The sequence below is a fragment of the Lemur catta genome, chromosome 5 (genome assembly GCF_020740605.2).
Source record: "Lemur catta isolate mLemCat1 chromosome 5, mLemCat1.pri, whole genome shotgun sequence".
In the NCBI taxonomy this organism is placed as follows: Eukaryota; Metazoa; Chordata; class Mammalia; order Primates; family Lemuridae; genus Lemur; species Lemur catta.
Window position 1 is genome coordinate 56,505,158 of NC_059132.1, and position 13,170 is coordinate 56,518,327.

The following is a 13,170-nucleotide window of genomic DNA, read 5'->3' on the forward strand; positions in this document are numbered from 1 at the left end:
CTACTGTTTCCTAAAAATGTTTTGGAAAACACCAGGGTAACCCTGTTGCATTCCCCTCAAAATGTGGCTACTGTGTCTCAAGGAGAATTCTGCAGACCTTTCTAGGTCTCTCATGTTAATAGTAAAGACATCTATCCAGGTTTTTGTTCATATGCTTGGACCCTGCAATGTGCAAGTTGTAAATTAACAAGGACCCTCTACCCTTGAAAAAATGGACAGAAGCAGACCATTTTTATTTTCCCTTAGTACAACTGCACATTTGATTATTCAGGCAATACTCATTTAAAGCGAGGCTTCCGAGAGGAAATGAACAACAGTCATGGAAAGTACTTAAGCCAAAAAAATAAAAGAAATGAAAGGAGTGAGTCACATGAAATATTATTATAAAAAATTAATGACACAATCCTAGGGGTAATATATATGAATACCCCTAGAACAAGTGTTCAGTAAAACCCATTTTTGGAAAGGGGTTAGTATATACCTTATTATTAACCACAGCCATTGAAATAGAATTGAGGATGGGAAAGATACTCATTAGATGAACATTTTTTGCATTTCGTGACTGGCCATTGCTGAGAATAAAATGAAACAATTTTCAATGTCTGGGGGCTTTAGAGACAGTGCTTGTGCTATAAATGAGTTCTCAGCGTAGCTAAAGCAGCCAGACTCCAGTGGCAGGGAAAAGGCTTCCTCCCTTCACCTTCACTAGACAGGTGGAGCGGCATACTGGTTTTTGAGATGCATTCCTTTGCGAGGATGGCCTACAGATGACCTGTTCCTCCTGAACTCTGAACATTCCTTGGCAGCGCAGCCACACAATGCCTTAGCTCTTCAATGAAAGGAGTAACGTGCGCTTTAAAGCTCTTAAGAGCTTCAGGAGAGACGAGGCTCCTAAATCCACAGCCCATTAACCAGACACTGATGTCTATGTGAAGCCCCTGACAGGTCTGCTTAAGAGGATTATTAATGCTCCACCCGAAGAAATCCAAATGGGAGGCCGAGAGAAAGGTTAAGAAACGTGTCAGAGATTTATTTAGTTTTAGCACTCAACTGGGCACTTATTTCAAAGCTTAAAAAGCCATCTGTGGAGCTATCGGGCAGTAGTTTCAGTTTATTATTTTATGTTACTTTATTAGCACACAATTATACATACAGCTTCCTATGTGTGGGATACTGTTCAAACACTTCACAAAAAGCAATGAATTTAAACCTGTTAACAACCCTATTCATTGGGTGGTTTCCTCACCCACATTTCACAGAAAGGTCACACAGCTAGTTTATGTAACCAAGAAACTGTAGTGTTTCCTCCGGGAAGCCCTCCTTGATCCTTGAAGGTCTGTTAGGCACCCCTCCCCTGTGTTACCCCTGCACTCTGTGTACAAGTTCCTGTGGCGCCCGACGTATCAACACAACCATTCCCAACGTCTTCCTCCCCCACTTCCCCAGGCCAGAGTCCCATCTCACCCGTTCCTGTGTTCCCAGCCTAGTCAGCGTTCAACATGCTTTGCTAAAATGCATCCAAAAAATACAGGTCCATATCTCTTATCTGAAATCCTCGGGCCACATATATCTTGAAATTCAGAATATTTGGGATTTTAGGAAGTTAATTCAGTGCTCTATATAACCCCTGGTGGGATCTTGGACAGCACCGCATAATGAAACACAAATGGCCACACGAAGTGAGCAAAAGACACATGAGAGTGAGGCTATCTTGACCTTCTCTAGCCAAGGCAATCCTCCTCCCCTTCACTGTTGAAGTGAAGAGACGTATTGCTGTCCCCAAGTATGTGCTCATCAAGTGTAGCCATCACGCTGCAACAAGTTGCCACAAACTTAGTGGCTTAAATCAACACAAATTTATTACCTTACAGTTCTGGAGGTGAGAAGTCCCGAATGCCCTCGCTGGGCTAAAATCAAGACACTGTCAGGGCTACGTGCCTTCTGGAGGCTCTGGGGAGCCTGTCCTTGCCTTTTCCAGCTTCTCCAGGCTGCCCACAGTCCTTGGCTCGGGGCCCCTTCCTCCAACTTCAAGCAAGCATTGGCTGGTCAAGTTGTTCTCACCCTGCATCTCTCTGACTGTGGCTCTCCTTCCTCCCTATTTTATTGGTAAGACCCTTGTGATTACATTGTGCCCACCTGGATTATCACCCATCTCAAAAAGCCTTAACTTAATTAATTACATCTGCAAAATGCCTTTCCCTTGTAAGGTAACACATGCACAGGTTTTGGGAATTAGATAGTAGATATATTTAGGGGGAGGTGGGAGGCATTATTCTATCTGCCACAAGTCTAAATTCCTTTTGCAGCCCCAGCATCTACTGCAGTGCCAGACATATAGGGGAAGCATAGTAAATGTTTGCTGGGCTTTTCTTTATGTTACTTAATGTCTCCAAGCATCAGTTTCTTCATCTTTAAATAGAGACTAGAAAAGTGCTGTGAAAACTACAAAGAACCCTTAAAAATGAGGATCAAGGGCTGGGCGTGGTGGCTCACACCTGTAAACCCAGCACTTTGGGAAGTCGAGGCAGGAAGATCGCTTGAGGCCAGGAGTTCAAGAAAAAATGAAGATCATATCTCATGAGCTAGCAGTAAAAAATACACACATCCATTTGTGAAAGAGCTAGTATGTAAATAAGAAAAGAGAGTAGGACGCCCAGAGAATTCCATTCAATTCAACAAGTCATGATGGAAAAGAGCCAGTTACTAGAAGATCTAAATCATGTTATCACATAGCCTTAAGGTAATCCAGTCAGAGATACCAAATAATTTAAAGTCCAAATTGAAGGGAACACTATTAATATTTACTCTGGGACAAAAGCATCAACCAGATGCTCCCAGGCAAGCAAAATGAATGGCCACTCCCGACATGCAGCCTAGCAGTTGAGCCTGGGCTCTGGAGACTGAATGCCTACAACCAAATCCAAGACAGGCTCTTACAGCATGGTGACCTGGGGCACATTATTTAACTCCACTCTGTCTTAGTTTTCTCATCTGTAAAATGGGGACAACAGACCCATGTCATTGATATGAGGGTCAGATGAGTCATTGCATGTGGAGCATTCAGAACAGTGCCTGGCACTGACAAGAGCTCAGTAAAAGTTAGTGACCATTCCACATCCAGGCCAGCCAAGCACATATCCTCTAAATCCCCACAAGTTCACAGCACAGACTTTCCCATGTCGTCCTACACACCCAGCCAGTAGGCAAAGGGCGGGCATGGCTCACCACCTGCAAAGGAACCTCGGCGAGGGGTGGCAATCTTTCCTTTGGAACCTGCTCCCTCACACTCCCACTTCTGTCTTCCCATCTGGTTTCTGATCTCATTTTGGAACACAGAGCTGCAGTGCTAGTCTGGGATCCTGTAATGCCTTGTCAGGAAATACAGCAAAATCCTTTGTTATCAGAGCAGGAGACAGGATGACTGGAAAATTAACTCCCTAAAGTAGCAGTCTTTCCTAGTGAGTGTGCTGTGTCCATCTGATAGAGCGGGTAGTGTTTTACTTCTAATTTTTAAGCTTTTATATACTAGAATCATAACGTGCTAACGTCATCTCAAAATGCAAGCTGCACAAACATGTTCCTCAATATATCTCCTCTTGCCACGTTCTGTCCTAAACCAAATCCCAAGTTACTATGGCTCAACAGAAAAAGATTACAAGTACAGACTAAACTACTTTTTGCTGAACTTGGAATAATAATAATGTTTATTCCGATTATAAAAATAATATCTATAACAATCAATATTTATTCAGTGCATACCCATGTGCCAGGCATCATTCTAAGCACACAATGGGCATTTAACCCCCAACAAATCTATGAAATAGGTACTATTATTATCTTTATTTTACAGATGAGAAAATGAAGCATACAAGGGTTAAATCACTTGTCCACAATACACATATCTAGTAAGTGGTGGAGGCAAGATTAAACCCAGCCAGTGTGGCTTGAATGCGCACTGCTCCCCTTCATGTTGGAAAGCAAAGAGACTTCCTCCTGCATATCAGAGGCCATCCTGGGAAACCGCATAACTAAAAATAACAAGTCCTTCAGTAGCGCCTCTGCTGAGGCCCTCTTTGTGGACCACCTGCATCTATCTCCTTTCTCTACCTGGCAAACTCCTAACCATCTTTCAACCCTCTGCTCTTTCAGCTTTTACTGCATCACTGGGTGCAACGCAGGCACTCAAAGCACATCGCAAGATTTCAGTATGGTAGTTATTCAATAACTGTTAACATTTTTCTAAGGTATTGATATTATTATTAATTTTTTTTAAGGCTAGTCAAATGAAGCAATGGGAGTGAAGAAGGAACAAAGGAATCTATAACTGGTTGTGATCAATTAGTTATAAACACCACTACGCTAGGACCAGCCAAAGGTGCTGATATTTACACAGCATTAGCCTTAAGAAGGGATTCAAAGCAGATTTTCTTTTCAGAGTAACCTCCCTGAGTTTATTTAAGATGTAATTTCATTTAAAAACTTGATTTGCATTTACCTAAGTCTGCATTATATACAATGATACACATGTGTTTGTACCATTTTCTCTTTTGTTATTATTTTTAATTAACACACAATTGTACATATTTATGCAGTACAGTATGACATTCTGATACATGTATACAATGTGTTTCAATCACACCGGGGTAATTAGTACATCACCACCTCAAACATTTATCAGTTCTTTGTGTTGGGAACATTCAAAATCCACTCTTCTAGCTACTTGAAAACATACAAAAAATTGTTTTAATCATAGTCATTCTACAGTGCTACTGAACATTAGAACTGACTCCTCCCGTCTAGCTGTAATTTTTTATCTGTTACCCAACCTCGGGCCATCCCTCCCCACTTCCCACTTCCCAGCCTCTAATAACCACTATTTTACTCTTTACTTCTATGACATCAACTTTTTTAGCTTCCACATGAAAGAGAACATGCAGTATTTATCTTTCTGTTTATATCATTTCTGAGCAGGGTTGCACCAGGTAGCTTTATTCACATAAATCTCATGCATCTTAATGGAGGCAGGCTACTGTTGTTTTTCTTCATCTCAGTTTACCAAAGCTACACAGACTTCGAACAACCTGTGCATGAGAACCTCTGACCCTCATAGAGCAACAAGTCCCCCAAGAAAAGACAAGAAAAGCACCCTGGCTGTTCCAGCTCCAGCCACCTTACTTGTTAATGTTGCTGCCTTCTTTCAGTCGCTCTCCCGCAGCTCCTGTTTTAGACACTCTCTCGCTACCCGCCAGGTCTACCAAGCTGACCTTACTGACTTTCTCTCCCGAGTTCTAGTTGTAGAAAACAAGAGAGAAACAACACACATTAATACAAAAAAGCCCACACAGATATTCTACCTATATATCTGCACTATAATTGACAGCCATCCATCCCACTCCAACACAGCACACTTCTCAAGATTTTAACTGGCCAGAAGAGTTGTATGAACTAGCAATTAATTTCATAGTCAAAATTTAAATTAGTATGAAATGTAGCATTTGTTTTACAGCTGGGTAACAAGCATATCAGTTTTCCAGAATATAGTCAGAAATCTGGAGATTTTATGTGCCTATCAGGAAATATTAGATGATGTGGATTTCTGCATATTCAGGTCCAATCTTTCATCTTTTGGAAAGTGTTCTTTAGGCTAAATGTTGTGGTTTCTTCTTTAATATCCCTCAAGGACTACGAAGTAGGCTTAGTTGTTTTTAGGGCAATTTCAGTATGCAAAGATGCATATTAAAAGCTGCATGGTGGTGTCTTCATGCTCATTAGGGAGTTTACACGGGAAATCCAATTTTTAAAAAAACTGTATATAAAGGAAGACCTAAGAAATTAAACAATTTAAGCAAAGTAGTTCATTTAGTAAGTACAAGAGCCAACATAAAATTCTCAGCCACTGACTCCAACCATGAAACACATCACCCACATAGACACTTTGAGATCTTCCACTGTCCCCAAGGTTCTGCCCAATCCCTCACCCCAGACTGGAGGTCATAAAGTGTCTGGGTGATTATGATGTTGAACACAGCATGGGAGCGGCTGCTTTCTTCATTCATGTTGGTTGCAGCCACCGTCCGAGACTTGTTTCCCTCAGACATCAATGACTCAATATCCTAGAGGCGAAGCATAAGGAAAACACCATAAGCAAAAACACAAGAACACAGTCCTGCATACCAGGGGTATGCGTTAATTAATTACGATTCCTCTGGCACCTTCATCACCACCCTTCCATAAAAACCTCGGTACCTCTCCTCCACCAAGCATGGTGGGAGCTTCCACCTCCCTCTGAGCTTTCTAGTATATGAACGGTTTTCTTCCATTCTTCTTTGCCTTCCCAAATTGTCTTTTTTCCCCGTTAAGTCCCTACTTTCTCCTTTCTAAGTTCCTAGGGGAGCTAATATTTATTGAGCACTCCAGATATTCAATAACCGTAGTGACCTTATTTAATTCTAACCCTCCTGTGCTAACCAACCCACTATTGCCTGCTCATTTGCCTTCCTCCTCCAACACTGTGGCTCTCCAAGGGCAAGAGATTTCCCTTGTTCAGCTTTGCACACTTGCTCCCAGAATACCTGGATCCTATGAGCTCTTACGAAATGTTTGCAGAATGAACTTGAGTAGTTTCATGATTTTACACATAAGGATGCCAAAGTTCATGGAGGTCAAATACCTGTTCCCATATCTAGTGAGAGGTGGAGCTGGGGTCCAAATCAAGTGCTCCCCACTCTTACTAATAAGTGACAGGACAATGTCAACACTGTCTTCAACTGCATTGAGCTAAGAACCAGGACCTCTGCAAAGGCGCTGACTTAGCACCTTTAGAGCAGAAAGGTTTCCATTCATTTCAGAATCTAAATGTTTTAAAAGGGATAGCTATGCCCTACTTCTGATTGAGCAATACTCTATACATCTTCCTTTAAATGGCTGGAGAGAGTTACGGCACAGATCAGTTTTAGACATACTAAGTCTGAAGTGATAATGGCCAGCCACATCCCATAGACAGCACCAGTAAGTACAGGGATTCTTTTGTTCATTCATTCATTCGTTCACATTCTTCAGCAACAGAGATAGTAGTTTGTATTATGAGATTTCCAAGGCAGTGACTACAGAAATAAGGGCAGAACAAAGAATCTCAGACCTTAACAAGGCATTTACGTCCTTTTAAGTCAAGGAGTAAGAAAAGGAAAATATGCCAGTCAATGGAAAGGGGAGTGATTCAAAAAACATAGAAGAGCCAGAAGCATGAGAGGTGACAGAAACCAAGGCAGGAGACTCTGTCAAAAAAAAGGTGTTGGAATTAACTACCAAAGCCTGTTTAGACGACCACATTTGTCTAGAAGGATGTCACTGGCAAACTTAGGGAGAACAGTTTCAACAGAGTGGTATATTAGGGAAAATATTCAGCAACCTCAAATCATTAGGCCTTTTAGCCACACACAAAACCTTCACAACAGACCAGCCTGCAGAGCGTGATTACAAACCCTTTCTCTCTGTTTGGGCTATGCTGATACTGAGATTCTAAGGACATGAATTACGGTATCAGTAGGTTGTAAAGCATCCACATAAAAATATATTCAACATCACTTATACATTTTGGTTTACAGCCAGCTTTTAAATGACATTTAAAAAAAACTTACCTCAAAACTAGTGACAGCTAATTGAGATAAACCATCTACATACGGTCCCAAAACTTTATGCTCTCGAACTTTAAGAGACTGTCTACTCCTATGGGAGGGAGGAAAAAGGAATGAATGAAACAGACCAAACTTGAAAGCTTTTCTTTCTTTTTAGGTACTTGGTAACTAAGATTGCCATTTCAAAAGAATTTTTTTTTTAATCACACACACACAGAATTCTAAGACTACTTTATTTGGATTAGCAAAACAGCATTCCACATGAGGAATGTCTTTTATACTCTGATTTCTATTTAAAGCAACTTGCTATTTTAAAAATCCTATCTCTAGTCCTAAGCTAAACAGTCAGTACACAGAACTAGGTTAGGCTAACTCATTTTAGTACATGAACTTGTTTTACGTAGGGGGGAAAAAAGGAAGAGTTAAGCAAAGAATATGCTAGATCAAATTTAACCTTAAGGCTATTCTATAAGTAAGCACATTCTCAGTAAACAGTGTCTTAAAATTTTTGGACAAATAGTGAACAATATTAAAATGCTTTTAACTTTAGTTTACTCCTTTAAGTTGCACTGATTTACGTTGCTTTTATAATGACAATTTTATAAAGAAAGTGAGATTATATTAATAGCATGGTAGTTGTTAGTATTTATCCTATATTTAGCACTATCACTACTGGTGAAGACTTTAAGTCTCTGAGTTTTTGAATAGCAAACCTGGTTTGGAACCCATTTGAAGAGCTTATCAACAGACAACTGAGATTAAAAGCAAGGCCATGTAAATTTTGACCACACTGTATGTCATCTTTTCCATGGCATTGGGTATTAATCACTTTTCAAATTAAGAGTCAATGTTTGGCATTATGCCAGGGTGAGAAAAAAGGAACTGAGAATCACCGAGTGCTTCCCAACATCGTAACATTGTTCCGGAAGCACTTTTCAGTTATCCCATTTAACATCACAATACTCTTTCAAAGTAGGTTTTACTAACTTTACTTTAAGGATGAAGACAGTTATCCCATTTAACATCACAATACTCTTTCAAAGTAGGTTTTACTAACTTTACTTTAAGGATGAAGAATTCAGTGTGACAGGGCTAGGCGTGGTGGCTCACGCCTGTAATACCGGCACTCTGGGAGGCTGATGCAGGAGGATCGCTTGAGGTCAGGAGTTTGAGACCAGCCTGAGCAAGTGAGACCCCATCTCTACTAAATATAGAAAGATTAGACAAGTATAGTAGTGCACTGTAGCCTCAGCTACTCCAAAGGCTGAGGCAGGAGAATTGCTTGAGCCTAGGAGTTTGAGGTTGCTGTGAGCTAGGCAGATGGCATGGCACTCTAGCCCAGGCAACAGACCAAGACTCTGTCTCAAAAAAAGAAAAAAAAAAAAAAGAATTCAATGGGATAATGAGCAATTCTGCAGTACTCTAAACAAGGGCATACTACAATGCATGTCCTCAAGAGAGCTATGTTTATGCACATGATCCAGCTCACTCTGCTCGCACAACCAGAGGTTCTGTAACATTATTCAGCAGCAAGAAGTAGTAAATCTAGCATGATACCGAGTGCTTGTGATGGTGCCTAACATTTGCAATTCTTGTACACTGCTAGTATAATCGCTTTGGAAAATATTTTGTACTATTTAATAAAGTCAGAGATTTAGTATCTTATGACTCACAATTCCACCCCTTGATGTAGTCTCTTTCCTACACCTATACACCAGGAGACCTACATAAGAATTTTCAGAGCTGCATGGTAATGATAAAAAGAAACCACACCAATCACAGGGGAAGGGATAAATTATGGTATAATCATACAATGGAATGCCAAACAGCAGTAAAAATTAATGCTTTAGTACTTCACACATAAGAATAAACAAATCATTGGGGGGAGGGAAAAAGCAAATCACCAAAGGACATATATAGTATGATGTCACACAAAGTCAAAAACTGTGCAAAACTATGTGTAAATGCCAAAGAAGAAGAAGAGAATGATAGACACAGAATTCATAATAGTAGTTCCCTTGAGAACAGGTAGGGAATGGACCGGGATCCAAGAGGAATATATAGAGGGCTTCAAAAATACTGGTCATGTTCCATTTACTAAGTCAAGTGGCGAGTAGGCAGTTGTTGATTTCATTATTCATTATCTTTTACAGGTGCTATAAATGGTCTTTTCTATGCATTAAATAGTTAATAGATTCTTAAAGTAAATATAAACATTTCCTATGATTGGGCCACTTCTTTGCCACCCATAATTTTGACTGCACACCCTTGATTCCACCTAAGATCTTATGGACTTATAAGCATTCACAAATGTTACATTTCAGCTGCTGAAAGAATTTTAAAATAATTTTTAATGACAGGAGAAAGCATTCATTGTGTTACGTGAAAAATTCAGGATGCTGAATTGTCTTTTAAGAGAATGACCTCAAAGTGCACACACATACATAGATCTGAAACACAGGATCAAAATGCCACAAATTATTACCAATGTTTATTTTTAAATGGTGAGATTATAGATCATCTTTATTTCTTCTTACACTTTACCTGTTTTCTAATTTTCTATACATACATACTATTTTTAAATCACTACAGAATTTTTTTAACTCAAAAAAATGCAAATGGCTCTCCTTCCCTCTATGAATCAAACTCATTTAGTCTTTATTATCTAGTTTTTAAAAAATACAGATGCCTGGGGTTCACCCTGTGTCCACAGAATCACAGTCTCTGTGGGGGGCCCTGGTGTAGTCACTCCAGTAGATCCTTAAAAAGTTCCCCACACGATTCCAATGCACAACCAGGGAACGGAACTACTTGCCTAGGCTGAGTTGCTTCAATCCTTCAACCATTTTACCTTCAACACGGAGGTGCTTCTTGTCAGTATAAATGGAAGAACCAATGTGTTATCCATAACTCAATTTTTATGAATAGTTCATGGTGGCAAAAAATAATACCAAAAAAAAAGGGCACACACAGGCAACTTTACACATGAGTATAGGATAAACTGTATATACACTGGGTTGCTAATAAGCTTTGAGAAACTGATGATTTCTCAGGAAATGAACTGAAACCAGAGTAACAAACAAGGGCTCAAATACATACATTTACCTAGGATTTCAACTTTCAGAATCATTTAAAATTATTTCCCCTATTTACAAGCTTCATTTCAATCACTAACTTACCCTTTGGGGTCTAAAAGATCTCGAACTTTCTCATTATAAATTTCCATATAGGACACTTCGACTTTAAAGGTCTGGGATTCATTTTGCTCCAAAGAGATCCTCTTAAATAAAGCACAGCAGAGCCTTGGAATAAGGCCCAGCTGCTCAGCATGGCCCATCATGGAGAAGGACTTTCCTGAACCTGGAGAAGAGAAAGCAAGAAGAAGAAAGGGTAGAAGAGAAAGCAAAATGTATATATCAGCCGAGGTCACGCAGCAGAAGAGCGACACATCTGGCCGCAAACCCAGGCCCTCAGAGGCTGCCTGGGACGCCAAGGCTGCTACTGCACTTTCCATCACAATCATGCTCCCACTGCAAAAGCTGGAGAGCACATTTACAGATGAATGCGTATAAATGCAACCATGAAAAATACATAATCTTTAAAAGTATGTATGGTGAAATTCCAACCACGCTTTATCAAGATAACATTAATAGTATTTTACTGTTGTATATATCCTACTTATTCCTTCATCTGAGTCTCTTACTTACGCTGCGATGCGGTGTTAGCCAGCACTGTTGTGATTTATTTATTCTTACCTCATAGCTGAAAAAACAGTGGCTCAGAGTGTTAACCGCTGAGCCACTAGTATGTTTTTGGTTTGCTTATTTCAACTGACTGCTTCACAAGCCTGGGTTTAATAATCTATCATCACTTTTGTATCCTTGTAAAAGTCCTCAGTGTAGGATGATACCAAGAGTTTTTCTGTAGTTTTTACTATAACATTTATACTGAGAAACTGGTTAAATATTCTTCTAGTTCAAACACAGTTTAAAACAATAACTCAGGAAAATCACATTTAATGTTTTTAAATTAGCTTTGCTTATTAACACTGAAATTATTCAATTACCAAAACTGTTGCACCTTCAAAAAGATGGTTACTTTTGATCATCTAATTCAGTTAAATGCATAAAAGTCAGAAGCCTTTTTGTTGCTTCTCAAAGGTTTTCTAAGTTTTCAGAAATGCATATTTAATATCATTGTCTGTAAATAAAAGCAACTTCTTACCTGTTTGTCCATATGCAAAGATACAAGCATTATACCCCTGAAAGGCTTTTTCAAGAATTCCTTCCCCAAGGCACTTGAAAACCACTTCTTGACCTAAAAAACAAGAAACACACAAGTTAAAAACTAAAAAAAGGGAATAATTTTTCTTGACACATTTGTAACATAGTAATCAAAAAAAAAAAGTTAAAATTGTACTGTCTATGAACAAGGCTATATATTAAGAACTCAATATATGCAATTTCATTTATGTTTCTAAACTATAGCTCAGTACGTGGATAAGCTGTTCCCCTCTAAGACATTTCTTTAGGCATTAAAGTTTCCTTTCCATTGTCAGTGGGCCATATGGAAGCATCAGTCAAATTTGGTTAAGTTTCTTCTTATGATTTAGCATCAAAAATGTCATTAAACATGAATTGTCTTATCTCCCCATCTGGATTCAGAGCTTCCGGTGAGCAAGAACCGTGTCATATACACTTTGGTACCACCCCTTATCCTCTAGCATGGTGTTCTGTACATGCCACATCCCAAAAAACTGTTCATTGCTGATGGTGGAGTTGATGACTTCACCTGCTGTTTGCAGATTTGCAGGCACCCTCACCTGTGTTCCCACTGGGGCCTCAGGGACAAGTTTTTTTACATGAATCTCTCTGTAGCGCATTGTAGCTCTTGGGGGTATTCTGTCATGTACTGAACTATGGTAAGTCAGGCTGAAGAGTAAAGGTGTGACAATCTTTTTAAATGCTTAAAGGCATTTACTGCACTTTGAAATTGGTGACTTTCGAACATTTATTCCCCATCATTAAGAGAATTAAAATTATATTCTTCCTCTATGCTCTCAGAGTTCTTAGAACATTCACTATTATAGCATCTGCAGAAATTAATGGCTTAAGTACCTGTTTCCTCCACCGGAATGAGAGCACCCTGATGTCAGAGGCTATAATCTGTTTATCTTTGTAATCCTAGGGCCTAGGACAAAATGCTTAATAAATGTTTGTTGAAATAATGCGTCAGTCTAACCTTTTTATCCTACATGACAGTTCCTTTTACATTTGAAAATAATGTAACATAACATAAGCTTTTGGTTTTATGTTTTTCTCTTACGCCAAGTTGGATCTGATATTATATATCATGATCGTGGAACGGGACTCTTACAAGTGTGTCAACACAAAACAAGGGATAATATTTTCAACCATTAGGCTGACAAAAAATAAAACTTTGACAACATTAAATATTGTTGGATTGAGGATATAGATATTTTCATAAGCTGCTGGTGGGAGAATAAATGAAGAGAGCCTTTATGAAGGAAAACCTG

At 39.3% G+C, this 13,170-nt stretch overlaps 1 protein-coding gene across 5 annotated transcripts in view; it reads right to left on the reverse strand.

Annotated features, from left to right (window-relative positions):
• Nucleotides 1-13,170, reverse strand: part of KIF13A (kinesin family member 13A) — a 193,354-nt gene that overhangs the window by 68,066 nt on the left and 112,118 nt on the right. For all 5 annotated transcript variants that reach the window (XM_045551849.1, XM_045551847.1, XM_045551848.1 and 2 more), the window contains 5 exons: nt 11,859-11,951; nt 10,814-10,994; nt 7,638-7,725; nt 5,979-6,113; nt 5,176-5,288 (listed from right to left, as the gene is read on the reverse strand). In XM_045551849.1, the coding sequence (XP_045407805.1) occupies nt 5,176-5,288; nt 5,979-6,113; nt 7,638-7,725; nt 10,814-10,994; nt 11,859-11,951 (610 nt within the window). The remainder of the gene's footprint in view (nt 1-5,175; nt 5,289-5,978; nt 6,114-7,637; nt 7,726-10,813; nt 10,995-11,858; nt 11,952-13,170) is intronic.